This window comes from Corvus kubaryi, unplaced genomic scaffold, assembly GCF_017639235.1.
Source record: "Corvus kubaryi isolate FWS band 111438036 unplaced genomic scaffold, C.kubaryi_AGA036_p1.0 37395, whole genome shotgun sequence".
In the NCBI taxonomy this organism is placed as follows: domain Eukaryota; kingdom Metazoa; phylum Chordata; class Aves; order Passeriformes; family Corvidae; genus Corvus; species Corvus kubaryi.
In genome coordinates, this window is record NW_024581134.1 from 7,123,320 (window position 1) to 7,146,904 (window position 23,585).

At 55.3% G+C, this 23,585-nt stretch overlaps 1 protein-coding gene across 4 annotated transcripts; it reads right to left on the reverse strand.

Annotated features, from left to right (window-relative positions):
• Positions 1 to 1,790: 1,790 nt before the first annotated feature.
• OCRL (OCRL inositol polyphosphate-5-phosphatase) lies at positions 1,791 to 23,579 on the reverse strand. Of its 4 annotated transcripts, XM_042039945.1 has the most exons (24): positions 23,574 to 23,579; positions 23,406 to 23,485; positions 22,862 to 22,941; positions 21,974 to 22,012; positions 21,440 to 21,550; positions 21,284 to 21,367; positions 20,853 to 20,973; positions 20,603 to 20,764; positions 19,618 to 19,719; positions 19,071 to 19,185; positions 17,193 to 17,309; positions 16,867 to 17,054; positions 15,423 to 15,534; positions 13,862 to 13,971; positions 12,791 to 12,926; positions 11,499 to 11,609; positions 11,031 to 11,196; positions 10,600 to 10,835; positions 7,175 to 7,198; positions 4,857 to 4,976; positions 4,545 to 4,629; positions 3,979 to 4,106; positions 3,308 to 3,419; positions 1,791 to 3,205 (listed from the first exon to the last, which is right to left on the reverse strand). In XM_042039945.1, exons 7-24 carry the CDS (start codon positions 20,915 to 20,917, stop codon positions 3,081 to 3,083), a joined length of 2,214 nt encoding a protein of 737 aa, XP_041895879.1. In that variant the 5' UTR covers positions 20,918 to 20,973; positions 21,284 to 21,367; positions 21,440 to 21,550; positions 21,974 to 22,012; positions 22,862 to 22,941; positions 23,406 to 23,485; positions 23,574 to 23,579; the 3' UTR covers positions 1,791 to 3,080. The 4 variants fall into 4 exon arrangements, with proteins under 4 accessions (XP_041895879.1, XP_041895878.1, XP_041895876.1 ...); XM_042039944.1 differs by lacking the exon at positions 23,574 to 23,579 and having other exon boundaries at positions 21,440 to 21,547; positions 23,406 to 23,504; XM_042039942.1 differs by lacking the exons at positions 21,284 to 21,367; positions 23,406 to 23,485; positions 23,574 to 23,579 and having other exon boundaries at positions 21,440 to 21,547; positions 22,862 to 22,908.
• Between the last annotated feature and the right edge of the window lie 6 nt (positions 23,580 to 23,585).

Sequence of the window (23,585 nt, forward strand, 5' to 3'; positions counted from 1 at the left end):
GTGGGTGCTCAAGGGTTGCCCATTCACTGCCCAGTCCTGTCCTGGCCCTCATGCCCAGTTTTCCAGCCCCAGCAGCCTCCCAGAGCTGGGACATGGTGCCCCAGCCACAGTCCCTCCCAGATGCCCCCAGCTCCAGCTCTGGGATGCTGGGGGGGGGTTATCATTCCTCCATTGCCAGCCTACGGTGCTGCTGCTACTGGTTTGAACTGGGAGTGCTCTCCCCCTGCACTTCAAACCACCCCTCAATGCCCATGGTTTGCCTCCCCAGCTGCAGCAGCAGGCACCTTGCCCAAGAGATTTGGTGAGGTCTCTGCCTGGGCATGGGCAGGACAGGCAGTGGGGGGCCCAGCAGACCTGAGGAGCGACTGCCACGGCCGTGCCAGCAAGGCAGTGATGTCCCACGTCCCCCAGGCATCGCCCAGCCCCAAGTGCTTGGGCTGTGGCCAGGGGCTGCACAGCTGAGCCCTGACCCCAGCCCTCCTGCGCCAGCCTGGAAGGAGGAGGCCAGGGAGGACCTCCCGGTTGGGCTGTGGCCAGCATGGAAGGAGGAAAAGCTTCTGAGCCGGGAGACCTAAGGAATCTCTGGCTCTTCCTGGCCTGGCCTGCTGCCCGCAGGCAGGTGGGAGCTGCTGAGCTCGGCCGTGCTCCCTGTGCCCTGTGTGCCACGGCAGTGCCAGAGCCCCTGCACTGCAACAGGGAGCTGGGGCAGAGTCAGCAGTGGGCACAGGGCAGTGCTGGGGACATGGGCAGTGGGCACAGGGCAGTCCTGCTCCTGTGTGTGCAAGCAGGGTCTGTCCCGGCAGGGCAAGGATGGGGTCTGCAGGTCCCAGCTCACTTGGCAGGGATGCCAGGGGCACTGGGAGAGGGCTGCAGCAGTCGCAGGAGCCCTGCGGTCCTTGGGGACCTCTGGATGCCCCTGGGGGGGGAGAGCTCACTGCCCACCCAGAGCTGGCAAGGGATGCTCGGTGTGGCCGTGGGACACCACCAGCTCCTCCAGCCCCACCATCTGGGCACCACCAGCATCCCTCAGTGCCCATGTTCCTGGTGGGCTGATGCATGTGTGAGACCCCCGGAGCTGCACCCCAACAGCCTCCAGGGTCCCCCACAAGGATCCCTGTGCCCTCCCAAGGAGGAGGATGGGCAGGCCTAGGCTTTGTCCCATCCCCAGGGAGCATCAGGCCTTCGCTCGCTCCGGCATTTCCGCCGGCAGTGGCAGGAATGTGGCTGCTGCGGGAACAATGCCGGCACCTTGCGCTGGTCCCCTCCGTGACAGCACGGGAGCAGCTGCCCAGGCACAGCCCTGCTCCCAAGGAGCCGGAAGGAAGCAGATGGAGATGACACCGGCTGCCATTTCCTGCGGCAGGACGTGCGGGCTTTCTCCACCACCGCTCCCCTTGCTGGCCCAGCAGCGCCTCGGGCACCACAGGCATCAGTGCCCAGGGCTGCCAAAGCCGTGTGCCACACAGGGCACCAGCACCCTGCTGCACTCACTGCCCTGGCCAGAGCCAGTGCCATCTCCATCCCGGTGTGGCACATGCCACCACCCACTGCCGGACGGGCCACCGGCGCTGGGCTGACGGTGTCAGCACATCAGGGGTGCACCCAGGAGCTCAGCCAGCAGGAAACAGCGGCATGGGACCCTCTGCCCCTGTCCCCAGCTGTGCCCAGCACACTGCTGGAGTGGCTGGGGGAGAGCCCAGCCCTCGGCTGCCCCTGGAGCGGGCCTGGAGCTCTGGCCAGGGCTCCGTGGTGGTGCAGAGCTGCGTAAGGGGGGCCCGGTGCAACCCCCAGGCCTTGCACAATGGAGGTTTATTTGGAACGAACGGTTTCCCAATAAATTATGTAATTTAAAAATTTTAAGGAAAAGAAAAAGGCAGAAGGGAAGGGAGCCCACGGCAGCTCAGCCTGTGCACGGGGACCGCAGGGCCACACGACACCCTGGGCTAAGCCCAGGCACCGGCGGGGCTCTACGACTGCAGCCCCGTCCCCTTGGCTTTGGCCTCCCGCACCTGAGGCCAAATGGCCCCACAGGCCTCTTAGTGTTTCAGTGGGACAGGCCACTCTTGTACCCTCAGTCACCACCCCCACAGAGGGCTGTGCCCTCAGCCAGCTGTATGTCACCCTTGCACTGCAGCCCCCCAGCACAGCCCCCCAGCTGCTCCTCTGGCCCCCAAGGAGCATTTCTGGCTCCCTTCACCCCCCAAACCTGCACCCTCTGCTAGCACCCTGGGGAGGAGAGAATGGACTCCATCCAGTGGCACCTAGTCACCCAAGCCTGTCCTACCCCCACACTGTAGGCTGGGCTGGAGGAACAGCAGTCCCATCCTGCTGAAGATGCACAGGAGAGCCCAGGAGGCGCAGAGGGCAGCTCATGGCTCTGCCTGACCCTGGCCACTATGAGCCACCCACGATCCTGTGTCCCTAGGGGAAGCTGGGGCACAGAAGGAACAAGATACTGAGGGCAGAACGAGGGGTGCAGGGACAGACCCGTGTGCCAGGGCCCTGTGTCCTGGGAGGGAGGGGAGAGGGGAAAGGCCCTGCTGAAGGGGAGAGGCTGAACGTCCGAACAACCTTCCTGGGTCAGCACGGTCCATAGCACAGTGACGGCATCAGGGCTGGCAGGGCTGTGTGGCAGAAGGTGGCACATGTCCCACAGCAGTCTGGGGCGGTGTATGCACCAGCACATGCACCCGGCACCGGAGGGACGCGTGTGCCACGGCCTCCGAGAGCACCAGCCATCCCCACCCTTCTCCACAGCAGCTCTTGGGAGATGGGTGTGACACAGAGAGAAGCGTGACTGGGGGAGCTGGTGATACTGCCACGGGACGATGGGCGCTGGCACAGTGCTCGGCTATCGACAGATCCACCTGGCTCCCGCACACAAGCCGGAGGCTCCAGCGGTGGATGGCAGTGCAATGAGCGTGCAGGTCCTCTGCAGTGTGAGGTGTGGCATGGCAGGGAGGGGGAACGCGTCCCTTCCGACTGTAAACACGGCACTTGGAGAGCTTCGAGCCTTTACCCCTCGGAGCTGTGAGAGGCCCGGCTGCAGCACAGGCTCTGGCTTTGGCACACGGCAGGAGTCATTCTTCGTCCCCGGTGAGCAGGAAGCTGTAGAGGAAGTTGATGGCACGCTGGCGGTCCTGCTGGGTCTGCCTGGCCATCAGGTTGGGCGGAGGGCGCAGGAGGAGGCTGGAGAACAGGGCAGCTGTGGAGGCAGGTAAAATCCATCACTGGTGAGGAACGAAGACCTTGGGAGGTGCAGGAGGAGGCTGGGATGGAGCAAGGGCTGCAGAGGAACAACACTCACCGATCATGGTGGCACTGACGTTGTTGTCGTCGGAGTACCTGAGCAGCTCCCGGAGGAAGGACATTAGGTACCGAAACACGTTGCGGTGGCAGCTCGGCAGCTGAAGGATCACCTGCCAGGAAATGGTGTCAGGAAGCTCTCCCAGCTCCCACCACTGCAGCCTGGGCACACGCAGCACTCCGGGCTCCAGAGCAACTTACCCACAGCTGCAGCCCAGTGCTGATGGCACTTGTGGGCTGTGGCTCCTGGTGACACTGCTTCAAGGAAAGCTGTATCACCAGGAAAAAGCCCCCACTGCCCTGGGGCTGCTTCCTGCTTGTTTCCAGTCAGATCCCAGCTCTCACCGCCCCAAAACTTCCCCCTCTGCCCAGGGACATGCTTGGCCTGGCCTGCTGCCCCACCAGCTGTTAAGAGTCATGCACAGTCCTCCATGGAAGGACAGGAATTGTAGCTCTGAGCAGGTGCTCAAGCCCTCAGGACCAGGGGAGGCTCAGCCCCTCCCTCAGGCTCCTGTTCCCCAGGTGCTTGGGGTGAGACAGGGCTCACTTGGGGTCTCTTTGGAAGAGCTGCCTACTCTCCCAGAGCCACTGCCAGCCCCTGGGCAGGGAGCAGGGCCCAGGGCCACGGCACAGCCCACGGCAGCAGTCCCACACGCCGGCACAGCCCCGCACCTGTCGGCACAGCCGGCTGCTGTGGGACACATCCAGGCACCGCTGGTACAGCTCATAGCAGATCACAGGCTCCGGCAGAGCCTCCAGGAAGATGAGGAGAGCCTCAGCCACAGAGTGATTACTGCCCGCTGGACCGCTGGGAATCAAGGGTCATGCTGAGCAGAAAGATCCCCTCCCTCTCCAGATGCTCATCTCCTTGGAGGTCATGCAACTTCCCTGCCTGTCTAACCTCTCCTCCTCCGCCTTCTCCTCCACCGTCTCGCATCCATGAAAAACACTGCTCCATCCATCCTGCACTGCGTTTCCCACCCTCTGGCTGCACAGGAGCCCCCTGCTCCATTAGCCTCTTCTCCAGACCATGCTCCTCAGTATCCCAGCTCCTGCACTTGGCACAGCCCTGCAGAATCTTCCAGAGCCCCCTGGCAGCTTTGGCCAGCATAGATTCAGCTTTCAGAGAGGTTGTGGGGGGACCAAGGGGAGCCCATCCCTGCCAGGTAAAGGTGACAGACAAGTTCTCGTGAGAGCGAACCCTCCCAGCAGAGCTGAGATCCACCACGGAAGGATACGGATTGTCTCAGGAATGCTGGTGTCCAGGCACTCAATGATCTGCTCCAACTCATCCTGCATGCCTGGAGTCTGGAACAGGTCCTCCTGTCAGAAACAGCACAGTGATGGATAAAGTCACCTTCCCCACAAAGGCTGAGGCACATGGTGACTGGAAGGTGAACCCTGGGACACCCAGCCAGTGCCTTGAGCACAGGGAAAAGCCCTGTCCTGTAAACACCAAACTCGAGTTGATCCCCAGGTGCTTGTGAGGAACCAGGTCACCAGGAGAGCTCCAGTGTGGCAGAGGCCCTCTCCCTCTCCATCCCTCTCACCTGGTGGAGGGCATGCTTGAATAGGTGGTCCACCAAGAGCCAGATCTCCTTTGGCACCTGCAGTGGCACCTCAGTTGCCTCCTCGCTGTCCAGGGAGCCCATCTGCAGGATGGATTTCTCCTGGGGAGAAAGCACACAAGGGCTCAGGGAAATCTTAGTCCCTGCTGTCTCAGGCCCTTAGTCCCTGGTAGGGAAAGCTGGGAGAGGGGAAGCAGCAGGACCCTGGGGTGCTCCAGCCCTGACTCACTTTCACAGCACCAGCCATTGCTCCACAGGCCCCGGCTCCTCTCCCTCCTGCTGCCCCATGGAACAACCTGCCCGGTCTCTCCAACAGCCCCAGCCCCCTCAGCCCCCCGGGAGGGGGCTCTGGCTGCCCACGGTGCCCCGGCCCCATCCCAGCTCCCACCCCGCAGCCCTTGTGCCGCGGGAGCTGCCGCGCTGGGGAGCCCAGCCCCGGCCCCGCTCATCCCACGTCTCCCCTGACTCCAGGTGTGCTCCAGCCACGGCTGCTCTCAGGGCTCTGGAACCGTCCTGATTCCTGAAGTTTCTTCCCTGATTTTCCCAAGGAGAGGTCTCGCTGAGCACACACCACCAGGGTCACAGCTCCTGCTTACTCATGTGGAGCAGCTGACGAGCTCCATGGCTCAGATGTCTCCATCACACCAGGCTTTAACCGGATCCACATTCTGGATGTTACTTTCACTTCACCATCACTCACATTCCTGTGACCTCCAAGGAGGAAGCCATGCCCAGCACTCCCAAAGCACCCAGGAACCAGCACAAGCAGGAACACGACCCCGCCACCAGCAGAGGAGTCCACAAGCCACACAGAAAGCACTTCACTGCAGCTGAGGCGACAACTGGCATAGCTGTCCCTGCAGCACACACAGCCACTGCCAGCAGCTGGAGGCAGCTTCCCCACTATGCCCCCAGACACCCTGGGTTGACACGAGCCCTGGTGGCACAGGCAGTAGCCCCACTTGCCACACGGCACAGCATAGCTCTGCCCTGCACAGCAGTAGGTCTGACCCCACTGGCAGATGAGGAGTCACGGCTGCCTTGCTCAGCCACATCCACTGGGAAGGTCGGGAAGCAGCGTGTCAGGCAAGAGCAATACAGAATTCCTCTAAGAGGGAAAGGGGGAGAGCTGCAGACCCTCTCCCAGGGCTGTGGACACTCTTCCAGGGCTGACGCTCTTCCACAGAAACCCCCTGTGCCAGGGCATCGCTGGAGCCAAGCACTGGAGCAGCCCTTGGCATGGTTGGGAGAGCTGTGGAGACCCCCATGCAGGAGATCCCAGGTTCTCAGGGAAGAGAAGGCTCGAAGTGCCTCGGGGCAGAGGGGAAGGAAGGGAGGAGGAGCAGGAGCAGGAGCAGGAGGCGGGTGCGTGTTGGCCGGGCCCCGGGCGCCCTCTCCTGCCGCGTGTGAGGAAGGGAGGCACGGCCACGTCCTTCCCACGGGAATGTGCTCCCAGAAGGATGGCACCACATCCCTCCCTTCTCCTCTGCCAGGAGGAGACTGAGCTTCATGCGGTTAAACACGGGAGCTCGATCCCCTCTTAAGAGAGGGAACATTCCTTCCCTCTCCTGTTTCACTCTGCCGCTGCGCTGACAGCCCAGGGAGGAACAACTCCCTTGGACCGGGAAGCCAGCACAGAACCAGCTCAAACAAGTTACAAATGTCAGAGGCAGCGCAGGGAGAGCAGGAACACCCCCAACATCTCCCACTTACTCTTCCAAGGACATGCTTTCCTTTCTTGGCTCCAGCACCGAGCACGGGTGCCAAGAGAAGCAGTGATCCCGCTCGGGCATTGTGGCCATCAGAGCCAGCAGCCCCGGCTCCACTGCTCGAGGAGGCACAGAAACATCCACCTCCTGCACAAGGCCCTCCCTCGGCCTCCACAGGGACACAACAAGATGGAAGGAACAAAAGACCTGAGTTTCCTACTCCAGCCCTCTTCCCACAGGTCTGAGAGGATGTTGTGAATTCCACCTTATGGTCAGAGCTATCTCTGGTCTGTCAAAGGCTGCCAATCTTTTTGGGAATATCCAGCACTGCTGTCAGGATCGGGAGAGTAATTTTTTTTCCCAAAGCAAATTTGGTAAGCTTTAACATCTCAGTTGAGCTTGGATCCGGGGTCACTATGTGCTTCTCTGTGCTCTCATCCAGCCCACAGCTGTGCTAAGAAGCTTTGCTGGCAGTGTCCCCTCTGTGCTCCCCTCCCCTTCCCTCTGCCACAGAAAACAGGGGAAAAGCTCTCATTCTTTACAAACACACCACTGAGAAGCAGACTGCCACACAGCAATTGCTTGTGTTACCTTTTCTAAGAAGCTGTCTTCTTCCTGAGAGCAGCAGGAAAGAGAGGAGAGGAAAAAGTGTGGTTAAGAGGGAGAAAGCACTCTTGGATCAACTCTTCTGATTAAGCAGAAGCCTAATTTGCATTATAAGAACCCACTGAACACCAGGTCCTTCACACATTTTGCTGACATGGCCAAAATTAAACCTGGTGAGAGATTTGCCTGCCAATTAGCAACAATCCCGCTCACATGATGCACAACATCGTCAGGATTTCTGGAAACCCCTCCAAGGGGCTTGGACAGTGCCGTTCACTGGCCAACAGCTGGGCCATGGGCAGGTGAGACATGTCTGCCAGGAAGAAGTTCCCTGGTCAGAATCACTGTCCCTGTGTTATTTCAGCCATCTTCCCTTGTGACCAGGCCAGAGATAAAACATTCCCTGGGCTAAATCTGTGTTTCTGAGCGTGTGGCAGCTGTGGAGCTCACAGGGCCCCTAAGCAGCTTTGGGTACGGTCAGGGAAATGAAGGTTTGTGCTCAAACCCGGCTGCTGCTGCTGCTGCAGCCTAAGAGCATTAGCACAGTACAGAGAGGAGTGTGCCAAGCCCTCCGGCAGCACAGCCAAGCCCTCAGCATCCCCAAACAGCCATCCCTGTACAGCCAGGGCCGGCTGCACACGGCTCATGGGGTCTGCAGGAGGGAACGGAAGCCGGCTGTCCATGCTGAGTCTTGGCAGATCAACCTCTCAGGGTGGGAACAGCCCCAGTGCACTCCAGGCCGAGCCGGGAGCAGCTGCAGCTCCCATGGCACAGGGACACCAGGAGGGAGTGGCATCTCAGGGTCCCCGTGGCCTCTGCAGTGCCTGCTTGCCTTGGGGGCTCCCTGAGCTCTAACAGAGCCACGACAGACTGGCCTCTTCCCGGGAACAGCTTGCTCAGAACAGGAGCTGGCACAGGTTTCTGTTCTGAGGCACAGGGGGAGGCACACGGTCACAGGTTTGGGAGGGCAGACAGCCACCTGCACGTTTTGTAACGGGTGAGTCATCTCCAGCCTCACCCCCCAGCCTGAGCCTGGCTGCTCACCTCTCCACAGAATCACAGAATGGTTTGGGTTGGGAGGGACATTAAAGCTCATCTTGTTCCACCCCCTGAGATGGGCAGGGACATCTTGCACTATCCCAGTTTACTCCAAGCCCCTTACAGCCTGGGCAAACTGTGCCAGGGCCTCCCTACCCTTACAGGGAACAATTTCTCCCTAATGTTGAGACTTCAGCACAATCTGCTCCACAAGATTCACCTGTTCCTGACAGGGGTTCTTCGAGAGGCCTTTTAAAACCCACAGCAGGATCTCAAGAAAAAACAGGATGACACTAATACTGAAATCCCAAAGGAGAGGTGCTCCAGTGACAGCAGCCGTGTCAGTGTCTCTCTCCTGGGAGAACCAGGAGAGCCATTCCCACACAAACTCCCACCTACACTGTGCTACCCTGCACCCACCTACCTCAGCCCCTTAGTGACTGAGTCTCCACACCTCTCTCCACTGAAAACCACAGACGAAGTCTAGCCAGGCTGAGGAAAACACTGGATGCAGTGAAGGATGAGCCCTAACACCCTGCAACTGCAGGAGGTTCTTAAGGCACAGACAGTGCCAGCCTCACACAGCCTGAGCAGCACCAAAATTTGGGGAACTGCACCCAAATGCTCCAGGTTGCAGGGCAGGCAGGACCTGCACCACCACCAGGCACTAAGTGCTCAGCTTGGCCTGGCTCCAAGGATTTCTCAGCTCACAGGTAAAATCAGAATCAAAAACCTTAAAATATCCCCTGTGTCCATAAGGAGAGCTGTGTCCCTGCTGCAGACACTGGGGCAGGTGCTCTTTGCTGATCGTTTTACTCCTGTATTTCTAGATGTTTCACTGAATAGCAGGAGAAAGAAATCTATAGCTAAAGGAAGGAGAAGAATCCTCCAGGTACTCTTACAGATCTAACAGTGTGTCTGTGAGAGCAGAGCCAAGAGTCGGGGCCCCAAGTTCCTCTGTATCAAGCAAGAAGTTGGTGCTGAGCCGGAAGAAGCAGGTGGAAAAGCAACCAAGGCCAGTGAAATGTTCCAGACCCACTTCTAGAACAAGAGTGACTTTCAACCAAATCCTGAGAAATCTGAGGAGCCTGAAGCCTGGATCAGTTGCTTGACCTGAGGAGGCAAACACTGTATCTTGCCACCTTGATCCTGCCTAGCCTGACTGTGTGTTACAAAGTCAAAATTCTGGTATAAAACTGACTTTTCTGTATACTGAACTTGTGAGAAAAGTAGATACCTACAAAAAAGATGGGAACTGGAAGAGGCAGGGAGAGGCACCGGACAACTGCTGAAGGAAAGAGAAAATGTGGAAGCAATGGGAGTGGAAGCTGGAAAATCCACAGAGGTGGAAAAGCAGCAGCTTACTGGATAAAAAACCCCTCATGTAAAGGTGAAACTGTGAGATAGGAGAGGAGAGGAAAGGTATCACATGGCAGAGAGACTCAAACAATGGGGCTGAGCTTTCAGGTGGACGGAAGGAAATGACTCTCCTGGCTGAACACGAATGGGGACATGAACTGGCACCCAGGAGCTGCTGCACCTCACTGGAACACAGCCAGGTAAGGCAGTAAGGAAAGATGAATGAAACCAGCTTGGAAATCAGAATTACATCCCCAAAATGGGACTTAACCCCAGAAACAGTTATGACAGTAGCCAAAGGACAAGACGTGACTAGGGCACAACTACACCCTCTCTCACGCACACAACGAGCTTTGGGAGGAGCAATATTGATGCTGGGGGCTGGCAAAGGCTGGGGGGAGGAACAGTTTGCTGCACCACAGAGAGACCTCTCACTGATGAGTTATCTCTCACCCAAGGCTTATCTCTCTCACTGTGGTTGGTGTGGGAGGAAATGGCCAGAGAGGCCGTGACGCTGCTCATCTGTGAGCTGCGTCCTTCAGCACCCCACACCCACACCACAGACTTCCTTCAGTCCTCCTGCTTCTGCTTGCTCCTTCCCCTGAGCGGTAGGAATGCATCCAGAAGGAAAAGGCTCCCGGGGCACTCATCACGGCAGAAGTAGCCCTGGTACCATGGAGGAAAGGACCTCAATCACATCTCTTATGACACAGTAGTGCCACTCAGCTGAGCCTGCCAGCACCAGTAACACCAACATGAGGTGCTGGGATCACTTTTTTGTCCCATCAAACAATATTTGATGAGCCTACTCAGGAAAAAGGGATAAAGTACAGGCTGTCAAAAGCCATTGGCTGGGGTAGAAGGGAAGAATAAAAGAGCACCTCAAGCTCTGTGAAGTCGCTCAGCTCAGAGCCAGCACAGCCAACCCGAACTGCAGGCACTACTCCTGCTTTTGGGAGCAGTCAGAAGGGAATCAGGCCTCTCTGGGTTAAAAGAGCTGCTTCAGAACTCACCAGGTCTATGAGTTTGGTGACTGGAACTTCTCGGATCGGTCGCTTCATCCGGCACAAGGCCTCGAGCGAGGTGCCAAAGCAGCTGGGCAGGTAGGTCCCACTGATGGTCAGGAAATAGTCCTTCCCTCGGTCCAAGTGCAGGACAAGAATATCCTCGATTTTATCCTCACCAGAGTTCAGGAGGGTGACTGAGTCCTTGCTGACGTACACATCCAGGGAGATTTCTGTGCTCTCGTCTGCAACACACCGGAGCTCTCAAGAGCACATGGACACTCCAAAAGGGGATGACAAGGACAAACATACAGTGGCAGGGACAAAGGCCACAACAGACAAGACACACAGACAAGACTGATGGCAAGAAAGGTGGGACACAGGAAAGACAGGAAGGACTACATGGAGATGGGATCGGGGGTCTGCAGCAGTACACTCACCTGGCTCCAGGTAACCTTCACAAGGCTCGGCCCGAAGCCATGGCTTGCAGTAGTGGCTGTCATTGAGCTTTGGGATGAAGGAGAAGTGACAGGTGACCTGCCCGTTATTGGTAATCTGGAACTTCTGTTTCTGCAGCTGACGGAACTTCACGTTCTCAAACTCAAACTGCAGAGCAAAGAGAAATCAAGTGATAAGTGATATTAGTGGCCAGGATATGGCCCCCAGACTCTGCAGTGGCCCCCCCATGGCTGCGAGGAGCCCACCCAGTGCAGAATTCCTCACAGAAGTCCTGCCAAGGAGCCAAGACAACATGTCCTCTCTAACCCAATTCCTGATCATACGATAAAGGATGGAGTTCAATTTCCTATAATCCAGTTTATTGAACCAAAGTCTTTGGAAGTAGTTCTGGCACTTTGAAGGCTGCTGTGCTTGGACAGTGACTCCAGTGACTCCAGTTTCATCCTCACCTCTCTCCTGCTCAGCTCCAGGGAAGGAAGAAAGTCATTCTCCATCCTGTCCATTATACGAACAATGTCTTCGAACAGCTTCCGATACTTCTGCTCATCCACAACCTTAACCTGTGGGAGAGAAAAAACACTCAGCAAAGCTTCTGACTGGCTTTCACAGGAACTCTCTTGATCATGAGCAAACTGCAGAAGTGAATTATTTCTCTAAGCACTGGCTTGTGCAGCTGGAAGGCTGAGAACTCACACACGTGGGTGCAGCCCCAAGCCGCATCTGCAACTTTACACAGATTTCACCCCTGCAGATGTTACCAGCGTCTGTCTGGCCACTGGTCACACACCTGGGAGATCACGGGAGGTGACCTCTGTGGGACGGCATTGGCATGCTGCAGCATTCCTCATGATTCTCCAGAGGGAAAGGAGAAAGGCTTTTCTTTAAACAGATTCAGCATATTCTACTCAGCCCAGGTGAGGCACACATGGAGTGCTGTATCCAGATCTGAGCTCCCCAGTACCAGAGAGACATGGAGCGCCTGGAGCAGGGCCAGCAAAAGCTACAGAGATGCTGAAGGGCTTGGAGCATCTCCCTCACAGGGAAAGGCTGAAGGAGCTGAGGCTGTTCACCCTCAAGAGGAGACACAGCTGAGAGGGGCCCTCAGCCCTGTCTGTCCCTGTCTGCAGGGAGGGCTCTGAGCAGGGCCCAGGCTCTGCTCTGTGGGGCCCAGCAATGGCACAAGAGGAACGGGCAGGAACTGATCCCAAGAAGTTCCACCTGAACATGTGGAAGAACTTCTTCACTGTCCAGAACTGCTCAGACACAATCCCATGCCATGTGCTCTGGGATGGCCCTGCTGGAGCAGGGAGGTGGGACCAGACAACCCACAGTGGTCCCTTCCAACCTGACCCATTCTGGTGAGACCTGAGCCACCCAGGGAGCAGGAGGTAGCAAAAATGGACATGGAGTGTCCCCATTTGCTGCACCAGAAAACCCAAATTTGCTGCCACTCTCCACTGAAGATGTTCGGGTGTGAACCAGATGACACATCCCATGCAGCACAGGTACTGCCAGGCCCAGGCTGCTGCTGTGTCTCCCTGTGGAGGAGGGAACAGCGGGACTCACCCATTCCAGTGCTGCCAGATGCAGCACCCCCACAGCAGGCAGGGCCCAGCTGGGCTCACCTGTGCTCTTGCACCAGCCTTAGCAGAGGTGCCCTGACTCCATCACCGCCTCCCAAAGCAATGCCTGGAATGCTGGGCAGTGCTGGGATGCTGCCCCAAGGTACACACAAACCTACCCCGATGCGGAAAAGGGCGCTGACGGGCTTGTGGTCACTGGTCTTGAGGTCCATGTGACTGCAGTACCGGAGCTGATTGATGTTCCCGCCTCTCCAAAGGATCCGATCACACCATGCTGGCACACGACACTTCCCACTACAAAGAAAAACAGGTTACCAGGGGAATCCAACAATCCTATCAAGCCATCCAAGCTGTTCCTCTTCCCAACAAGGCAATTCCCTCCACCCACATCACCACAGCAGTGATGGGATGAACTCCTATCACTTACCCCAACTTGAATTCTGTTATTTCTTCTGCTCTCCTCCCCTTTCCCAACACAGCAGATAAAATTCCCATCCTTTCCAGCACCAGGAAACAAAATAACCCTCAGTCAAGCCCATTTCCACAGCCTGAACCCATGTGTGCTGTGACCCAAGTACATGACTTTCTTTTGCTGCCAGACCTTTCTGCCCACAATCCAACCCACTCATACTGTTTCCACTACGGAAACTCTACTCAGTGATTACTATCACATTATGAAGCCTGAATCCTGCGTTATCCTTCTTCAGATTAACTACTGCGCTGATTCATAAACACAGCAGAGTCAAATTCAATCACCACATGGTTTGAAAGTCCTTCTTGGGAGTTTCTCCCTCTGCAGCAGCCCCTGCAGCGGACGCAGCCATGTCTGTGGGAGGCACCAAGTGGGAACCACAGCTGCTATCGCAGTGCAGCCACCCTGTGGGTGTGCAAGTCAGGGGACAGGGTGACTCAGAGAGCCCATTTCCTTAGCTCTTCAATTCCTTTTTTATACTCTTTGCCTGTCCCTGGCAATAGAAAAAGCCTCCAGTGCAGGGTCACCTGAGCTCACACTTCACCTGCCTTCATCCAGCAGGATCAGCAGCAACAGAGGTTTAAGGGATGTCCCTGGTCAATGTACACAGGGGCTGCTTACGGCAGAAAGCGGGAAAGAAAGGAAGGCCAAACATAACACTGACAGGGATTCACAGCTCTAGAAAGCAGGAAATCAAGTTTTGTGAGAAAGCACGTTTTATGTCACAGGTAAATACACCCAGTGGCAGCCAATGTACCTGGAGTCCCAGCGATCTGTTTTAGAGTCATATTTATACGTGGGGATGAATTTAATTTCTCCCTCCATGAAATCTGCAAATGCTTTCTTCTGAGTGCGCTGAATATTCAGCTAAAGCAGAAAAAGAAAGCTTTAAAAAGAAAAAAACCCAAACCAAACCCAAGAAACCCTCCCCTGCCACAGCAGTGTCAGAGAGCAATCTACAGGCAGAGCAACTACAGCCTGTGGCCATTCTGTGGGATTCACAGACATCCCCAAACTGCCTCTCGGACCTCACAGCTTAAACAGTAGTAAAAATTCAACCCGTAAGTGGACTGTTTTCCAAACAGACCGAGTACAAATGGGTACCGCTCGCCAGACCATGCAGGCAGCATCAAATAAGAGTTAAGGGAAATATTAATTACTAAATGCCTTCATCAGTTTTCAGGATTAAGATTGCCATCACTAATCTTTCCCCACCAGTCATTTTAGCAAGAGCCTCCGGCATTGCACTCACCTGACAACCTGACACCACCCTCCTTTGCTCCTTTCCCCTTCTGAAAAATCTCCTGGATGTTTTCCTCACTAAGACCTGAGCTACAGCTGTTTCCTGCACGAAGCTCTGCAGTACAGCAAAAATGAGCTACAGAGGACAATCAATCAAATTTCCTGTGAAACTGTCAGAGGTGATATTGCACCACTGTTGCTCATGTTTATGTTTCTCGGGTGCAACCCTTCACCCAAAAGGCACCTGCTGCCAGTTTCCGTGTGCTGCAGGGAAGCGCCGAGCAGGGAAGGCGACAGCATAGAATTCAGGTCAAACTGGCTGAGCAGATCTGGGCTCCAAATCAATACCTCTTCCACAACACCAATCACAGCAGCTTTTGTTGCTGTTACAAATGCCTGTGTTCAGCTTGTAGCTTGTACTTAAGAGAGAATTCCTGCACTGAGACACAGACACACTTACACAGTGACTGCCTGAGTCACCCAGTTACCCCAGCATGGATCCCCTTTGTTTAGGGGGTTGTTGGAACCAGCACACCCTGTTGGGGTCCAGTGTCTGTGTTTATGTCCACACCCTTATTGCAGTGTGTCACTGAATTATGTAGGTTGGAAAAGCCCTCCAAAACCATTGAGCCCAACTGTTCCCCCAGCACTGTCAAGGCCACAACTAACCTATGTCCTCAAGTGCCACATCTACGTGTCTGTTAAATCCCTCCAGGAACAGGGACATCACTGCCCTGGGCAGTCTGTGCCATGCCTGGACAGCAGTTTCCATAAAAAAAATTTCCCTAATATCCAACCTGAACCTTTCCCAGCACAACCTGAGGCTGTTTCCTCTTGTCCTGCCAGTTGTTACCTGGGAGAAGAGACCAACCCCCACCTGGCTGCACCCTCCTCTCAGGGAGTTGTAGAGAGAGAGAACATCCCCCTGAGCCTTCTTTTCTCCAGGCTGAGCCCCCCAGCTGCTCCTCATCAGATTTGTGCTCCAGCCCCTTCCCCAGCTCCATGTCTGCCAGATCCTCCCAAGCAGACCAAGGTGACCTCCCAGGGATGGGGCGAACGTGAGCGAATTCACTGACCTGGTCATACATCAGCAGCTTCTGAAGCTCGTTCTTGCTGATGAGATTCTTCACTTCACTGGCATCTGGCAGACACAGCCTGTAGTTCAGGTCTCCCAGCCAGATAACAACACTGCAAACAAAGATACACATACAATCAAAATGGTCTGGTTTGGAAATGAGCTTAAAGCTCATCTTGTTCCAGCCCCCTGCCATGGGAAGGGACACCTCCCACTGTCCCAGGTTGCTCCAAGCCCTGTCCAACCTGGCCTTGGACAATTCCAGGAATGGGGCAGCCACAGCTTCTCTGGGCACCCTGTGCCAGGGCCTCCCCACCCTCACAGGGAAGAACGTTGGGAGCAGACCAGCAGTTAACAGCTCCCTTTTGTAAACCACATTAAGGCTGAGACATGTGGAAGACACAAAGGAGACATTAAAGATTGAACCCAACAGGAGAAGTTTCTAGTGACAGCAGATCATACAGGACTAAGTCCATCTCCTCTGGAATTCCCAAAAGATTGAAGGCTTGGTTTAGTAGGAGGTAACGCATTTGTCTCAGCATGAAACAAGCCAGAGAACAGCACCGACTCTCCAATGAAGCAACACCACACAAAATCCAGGTGGTATTGAGGCTCTTCTCATGTTAAGAAGAGGGCAACAGTGGAGCTCATTAAGCAGAGCCAGCCTGTCAGCCAGTGGGACAGGTGAGGCGCCTGTATCTGCAGGGTTATCCCTCATGTGACACCCTGTTTTTACCTGTTGCTTTCTCACTGCCTTTCCTTCAGCCAGAGCAGGCCACTGCTGCACCACCTGCTGAGCCAAGACCGCCTGATGCAGAATTAGCAGGAGCAGATTTAGGTTCCTGGAGTTTACAACCTCCTGGGCATTGTTTCCCATCTCAGCCATCAGCCACACCTCACCAGCACCCGCTCCCACCCTGCTCCTCTCCAGGGCTCCAAACAGGCCTATAGCCTTCTTGTTATCAGCACCTAAGAAACACTCATGGGACTCGCTCTTTACTCCATAAAAGTTTCATTTAAAGATTAAAATTTAAACCCCTCACTAGTACCAAAGCTCTTCCTGTTTATAGCCAAACCTCAACATTTCCATTAGTGGATTATGAAGGATAATCTAATATTTGAAGTTTTTTTCTGTACTAATCCACTCTACATTTTTAAATGGTTTAAGTATTAGTTACAGAAGTACCAACCATTTGTATTCTGCTTAGGCCTGCTGAAAAGGAAGTTACACACAAATGCAAGGAGAGGGATGTTGGGGACAGGGTGCACAAGGCACCGCAGCAAAGAGGTGACCAGTTTGTCTGCAGGAACTGCAGCACACCACAGCCCTTGGGACTTCAAATTATTTCATCAAGCCAGAAAACTTATCTGCATGAAACCTCCTGTTGCTGCAATTCTGACTTGACTTGGGTTGCTCGACACCACTTCACAAGGGTACAACTCACTCATGCTTCATGATGTTGAGCTCAGACAGGCTGTCACTGGGGATCATGAAGCTCATCCGGGCACAGATGTCCTTGTAGTCCTGGTTTCGGCGCTCAAAGTCCTCCACGTGGGCAGCCAGGTGGGAGTTGACGACACAGAAGGTGGTGTTGTAGAACATGAACCTGATGGCCACACCACCCTTGTTGCCCTGGGGACAGGAAGGACCAGTGGGGCTGGAGCAGGTGAGGCACGGGGAGGGGACTGGGATGGCACAGGTGAACCAAACCAGACTGTGCCACTTCTTGCATGGCTACAGGGAAGCAACAAGCTGGCCTCAGTGACTCACCATCTTTCCCATGACTCCTGTGCCCACAGACTCTGTCACAACCTCTCTGATATTGCTCAGATGATCCTTCTTAGCAAATATGAGCAACATCATCCCAACCAGGCGGACCATTTGCACCTGCAGAAATAAATGGGATCCGGAGTTCCCAGAGAAGCCGTGGGAATGCAGTTCTGATCTGCTCTGCCTGATGCTCTACTGCTCTGCTCTCCCTGTTCCTCGTGTTCTGTACTCAGTCCCTAATTGCAACAACAGAACCCAAAGGGTCTCCTGTCCACAGCAGGGTTCTTGGGGTCCATCTGTCACCCCCCAGGAGCTGTAAGCAGTGCTGAGCTCACTGCATTCCCACACAACAGGGTGGGCAAAGAGGAACTGAACAAACGCGCAGCAGGTTTGTGCCCCAGGTCTCACCCTTGCCGTGCTGGACCAACCTGCACAAGCAGGGAAGCCCCCGAGTGCTCCAGCCAGGCCCAGAGCTGGGGCTGTCCTGAGGCTGCAGGTGCAGCGGGAGTCAGAGCTCACCTTGGCTTACTCCAGACTCCAGTGCAGAGGGGAATGGACAGAGATGCTCTTATTTCCCTGAGGCAGACGTGCCTGATGCACGGGGTAGCAAAAGGCATCTCTGAGCCACACAGGCTGACTCATTTACAGGAAACACTCGTTCCCTAAAGCCAAAGGGCCTCTCTGGATCTGAGCAGTGACCTGCTCCTGCAGAGCTCAGCCCACAGGGGTTAACACCGTGCTCATGTGCCCTGTCCCAGTGGGGATCTCAGGTCTGCTGCTGATCTTTTACATGTGCTAAGCCAACACTGCCCAGCCTGTGACCTTCCTGCACCTCCAGAACAGTGGTATCACCACTCTGAAACAGCGACCAGGCCTCACCTGCTTGAGCACAGTCTGCATGCTCACCTCTATGCACAGAAAAATTCACATGTGTTGGGATTAAGTCTATGGCGTGAGGAAAGAAGCTGAGAGCAGGGAATTCAGCTGCGAGGGCCCAGCACTGACTCTGCTCTGCAGGAGCAGAATTTGCAAGTGACCACAAGCCTTATCTACAGCTTCAGCCACTTCCCCCTCCTTCAGCCATATCCTGTGCTCTCCCTTTCACCAAGGTGGGAGAAATTCACTCAAAACTCAAGTGAAGCAAAGGGAGGGGAGGGAGCAGGAGCCTCTCTGCAGTTCAGGCCATGACTCCTGGCTCCGCTTGATAGGTCTCAGTTCAGCAAGATGCTCTCTTCCCTGCTCCATTCCCTGTAACACCTGCCCCTGAGCTTAGCTCAGAGCAAGCAGGATGGGCTGTGACAGCAAACACATGGGCTAAGGAGGAAGGGGAAACCTCTTCATGTATTCCGAACTCGTCCCTACAGCAGAAAGGTTTGTCACAGCAGAGATAAAACCAATGTCTTGCTCTAAACCAGCCAGAACAAAGTCCTGCTGCCACAGTTGAAGCAATTCTGACCCCAGGCAGCAGCATCTGGAAGATTTCACTTCATAAATCATCTATTCCTTCAGGGAAAAGCTGTTCATTTAGTTTACCAGCTCAGGACACACCTGGCTTCTATACTACAGGATGAGAAGGTAATACAAGTAGAGAATTTGAACCTGATGCTTCCCTGGCACCTAGCTCCTATTTGATAAAGGTATTGTGATCCCCACTTTTACAAATTTCTATTTCAAAGCACAGTATTTCCCTACAACTGTGGTACAGAAACAGACTCCACATTTAACTTGGCACATTTGACACATGCCCAGGCATGCACATGCCCAGTATCACCCTCGGTTTGCTCCCTGGACAGGTGAGAAAAGGGGAAGCCCTTTTCCTTTTTCCTTCCCATCATGCCAGCTCCATGAGAAGAGCCCACACCACTGAGCAGAACTCACTTTCTTGTATTTGGCCTTAGGGTGCAGGGCCCTCTCCACAGCAGACAGCCACTCCTGCTCCTTCATGGAATCAAAGTAGAAAAAAGCCTCCGTGCTGAGGTCCAGCTCCTGAAACCTGGAAACCCAAGAGCTTAGCACCGCCAGCCCTCCTGCACATACCCCTCTTCCTACAAGAATGTGAAACCTCCAGCAACAGCCCTTGGAGGAACAGCTCCTTATGGCCACTTGCTAAATGAAGAAGTAGAATTTCCCCACAGTGCCTCTGAGATCCTACCCCAAACCCCCCAGCAACCCTCTCCCTGAGAAACATTACTTTAGGCAGAGGACAACGAGCGAGCTGTGTGGATGCCCCCAGGAAAATCTATTCTGTCATGCCAGCTTTGTTCAACCTGATCCTCTGCCTCATCCGATGGCTTTTTGCCCTCAGACAGCCCCTGTGAGACAGAGCTCAGCTCTGTGCAGCCTGTGAGAGCACAACAGGAACCTGAACCAAACCCAGCCCTCCTGGATCCCAGCAAGAGCAACAAGGATCCCCCCAGCTGCTCACCCGATGCAGTAGAAGTCCGGAGGCTCCATGTCGCACACCAGCCATGGATTCAAGAAGCTGTCAGGAGACTGCCCGTTCACATTCCATGTTCCCACAAAGAACCTACAACACAAAAGCAGCTGAGCTGTTAGAAAACACAATGAAAACCACAGCAGCACAGCAGTGTTCCGGCTGGAAGCACATACTCTGAGCTGTCCCTGCACGGGGCCAGGCCAGCCATGGAGGAACTGAAATTCACAGAATCATTGAGGCTGGAAAAGATCTCCAGATCATTGAGTCCAACCTGTGCCCGATGCCCACCCTGTCACACAGCCCAGAGCACTGAGTGCCACGTCCAGGCGTTCCTTGGACATCTCCAGGGACGGGGCCTCCACCATCTCCCTGAGTGGCCCCTTCCAGTGCCTGACCACCCTTTCCATGGAGAAATTCCTCCTGGTGTCCAACCTGAATCTTCCCTGGTGCAGTTTGGGGCCACTTCCTATTGTACTCTCCCTTGTTCCCTGGGAGCAGAGCCTCTGACCCCCCCGGCTCCACCCTCCTCTCAGGGAGTTGGGGAAAGCCAGAAGGTCCCCCCTGAACCTCCTTTTCTCCAGGCTGAGCCTCCCCTGCTCCCTCAGCTGCTCCTCAAAAATTCTCCCAGTCTTGGCTCACTCCCAGCAACACTCCTCTTGGAGTAAGACATTCCACCAGCAAACATCCGGCTCTTTTACCACCACAAGGGGCAACACCACGACACTATGGTGGGACATCTGTCTTCACCCTCTCTGCCCACCTGCTCCAGCCTCACCAAGGCTCAGGAGATCTGACACACACACAGAGAAGGCAAAAGGAGCAGCTGCGCCATGGACACTTGGTGACTCTTGGGCTGTACCATCCTCACTGGCCACCTGAGCCGCAACCCATCAGCAGCTGCCAGGGCCAATCCTGGGTGAGATCTGAGCTCACAGGAGAGATCCTGCAGCTGTCCTTCCCTCCCAGGTCTCACCTGAAGTTGTGCAGGTTGATGTAGGCCTTCTCCCTCTTGGCCAGCACATGTTTGATGAGCCCCTCTCTCTGTCCCGACTGCGTGCTGGGCAAAAACATCTTACGCATCGTGTTGGTCACCTTGGGCTGGTCTCTGGATGTACCTTCTCTCTCTCGGTGAGATCTAGGAAGGAGGTGAGAGCAGCACTAGAATCAGTTCTGCTGTCTAGGAAGAAAAGTAAAAAAGGGAACAGATCCCTCGCCTTACTTACTGCTTATTCTGAGGGACAGGAGGAGGCGGGGGCTCCCGCCGAGATCCCGTTTGGTGGTTTTGCATGTTCCTTTTCTCCTCTAGGCTCAGAGTGTTGAAGTCATCCTCAAATCCCAGAGCTCCTGCAACGAAAAATCCAAGAAAAACACCCTCAGAAACAATTCGAAAAACCTCAGATCAAGAAGGAAAAAAACGTAACTCCACAGAAAGCAAAAAACCAAATGATAGTAGGAATGTATCAACTGTGTGACCCTGGAAACGGGAGAAAGGGGCACTAACCACAAGTCAAGGCAGGAAGGAGCTTAACATGCACAAACCAAGGGCGAAAATAGCACTCTGGAAGGAATTAACAGACAAGGGAGCAGGGCCAGACTCAGCTCCCACCCTGGGCACCCCAGCACTGCACAAGCCCCAGAGCAAAGCCAACTGTACCTGGAGATAGACCTGTGAGGCTCTTCTCCACCTGATGCCAGACGGATGAGTCCTTAGGTTCAGGAAGAGATGCTTTCAGCTGGGCTGGAAAAAAGCCCATCCCTGTCAGAAACTGCTGGCAGAGGATTTCACATGCACAGGTGCAAGCCTGCTCACCTTCCTGAATGCTCTGCACTTCCGACAGGAATCTCAAGCAGCGCTCCTCGTCAGGGATCTCGAAGAGCCGCTCCGGCGTCTCGTCGCCCTGTATCCGGACCTTGCAGCCTGCTTCAAACACACTCACTGAGTCAGCCCAGGCTGGCTCACAGAGAGCTTCCAGGTGTTGTTTGTGATAGAAACCTGCACCTAAGTTACTCTCCCTGCGTTTCTGAGGTCCCCCCACCCTGCTTCGGGTATCCCTAGCACATTCTCCTGGCTTTAGGAATCCTTCTCCCTACTGCAATCTTGAAGAGAAGAGCTCTAAAAGCAGGAAGAAAAACTGCAAACATTTCAATCATTTGCATTTCAAACCTTGTCTGTCATGACAACCGAGTGTCTGACAGAGCCAGATGACAACATCAGAGGGAAAACAATCCCTGTTTGAGCAGAGGACAAACACAGAGCCTGGGGGAAGACTGGAAGGCAGGACAAGCACCAGTGGCTGTTCCCTGACAGGACCTTTAGCCACACCACTGCCCTTATAAAACTTACTGTTTGTAGCTATATCAATCAGCAGAGTTTCTTCTGCCTCTAGAAAAGAGAAAACCAGGATCAGTAGAGCTCACACTGGATGCTGCAGTAATTGAGGACTCATATAATTACACTGCCTGCTACCAGCCATAAAAGAGTCCTGACAGAGGAACAAAGAGCTCTAATTTACATCCGTACGTTCCTAACAGTTCTGGCAGAGAGAAGCTGGACAGGCACCTCCCAACAAGTGTCCCAGGGAGATTCCCACCACACAGTTCTCATACACCTGGACGGTTCTTCCCCACCAGTGCAGCTACTTTGGGAAAGACCAACTTGACAAGGAGCTTCAGAGCTTCTCTACAGAGCAAGACCGGGGCAGAACATCACCAAACTGCACACAAGGGAATCAGCAAATCCAGGAAAAGGGGCTTTTACTCCTGACAAGGATTTGCCCCAGGGCCACTTGCTGCTATTTAAGTCCTTCCAAGACAAGGCCTAAAGCCTTTCCTCATCCAACATGTAGCTGTTGGGAGCTGAGAGCTTGCTAGACCTTATGGAAGTTTAGATGTAAACATGCAGGAATCAGGCAACAGCTCTCAACTCCTGGCATAGCAGAGAAGCCCAAGAGACAGACACCAAATTCCAGACCCGGAAACCAGGTTCTGCATGTGTTGGCTCTGTGTGATGCCAAGCCCACCACGCATTGGAGGCAGCCAAGTTCCTCACAACTGCATGCTGACGCGGGCTGACAACCTGCTTGGATGAGGAACAAGGGGATTCCATAAAATGTGAGTTGCTGTTTCACAGGGAAAGCCACTGGCTCAGGAGGCAGTTCAGGAAACACCACTAAATTTGGGGTTTGTGGATGAACAGCAGGAGATTCTCAGCCTTTCCCCCAGCAGTCAGTACCTTGCACACATTTAAAGCGGCTATTGATGGGAATATAATCCGGATCAGAGTTTTCTTTCTCCTGGGAGCGAATAACGACCCTGCAGACAGAAGGAAGGCTTGTAAAGACCCGGCAGCAACGCCCTGTTCACGCACACACAAACGGGAGCTGTGTGTACAGAGACACGATGTTTGATTTCTATCGCTAAGCTTCTGGGGCAGGAGGAGGAAAAAAGGCAACGAAGGCGAGACCGTGCAGGACGCGGACAGCCGGGGGGAGAAGTAAGAGCTGCTGCACCCTCCCTGCCACGGGGCAGGTCCAGCACCGGGGCCGCAGCGGCTCCGGCTGCCGCAGGAGCATCGGGGAGCGGGGAAGGCACCCCCGGAGCGCCGGTCCGGCAGCTCCCCGCCCGCAGGGCACGGCACGCAGGGCTCCCGAGAGTCACGACGGCTGCGGCAGCTCAGCGGAGAACCGAGCCGGGCCCGGGCACGGCGCGTCCCGCCCCGAGCCCCGCCGCGGCGAGGCCAACCGAGGCGAGCCGGGCCCCGCCGGGCTCGCACTCACCCGTAGCGGCCGGCCCGCCGCTCCAGGCCGAGCACACACGGCTCCCGCCGCCCAGCCCGCACCTCCGCGCCGGCAACGCTCTGCGCCGCAGTTAAGGAAAGCTCGGCTCCCCGGCCCGGCCCGCCCCGCCGCCCGCGCCCGCCCGGCCCCGCCGCGCCCGGTGGATACGAGCAGGCCGCA

What these genes read in the sequence shown, in the direction of transcription:
- OCRL (XM_042039945.1), bottom strand. Translation starts at nt 20,917, where the DNA reads ATGCAAAACCACCAAACGGGATCTCGGCGGGAGCCCCCGCCTCCTCCT. An exon ending in ACAGATCGCTGGGACTCCAG is followed by an intron (nt 12,927 to 13,861) that starts GTACATTGGCTG and finishes TTTTCTTTGTAG; the next exon opens with TGGGAAGTGTCGTGTGCCAG. An exon ending in GCAGCCGGCTGTGCCGACAG is followed by an intron (nt 3,420 to 3,978) that starts GTGCGGGGCTGT and finishes ATTTCCTGGCAG; the next exon opens with GTGATCCTTCAGCTGCCGAG.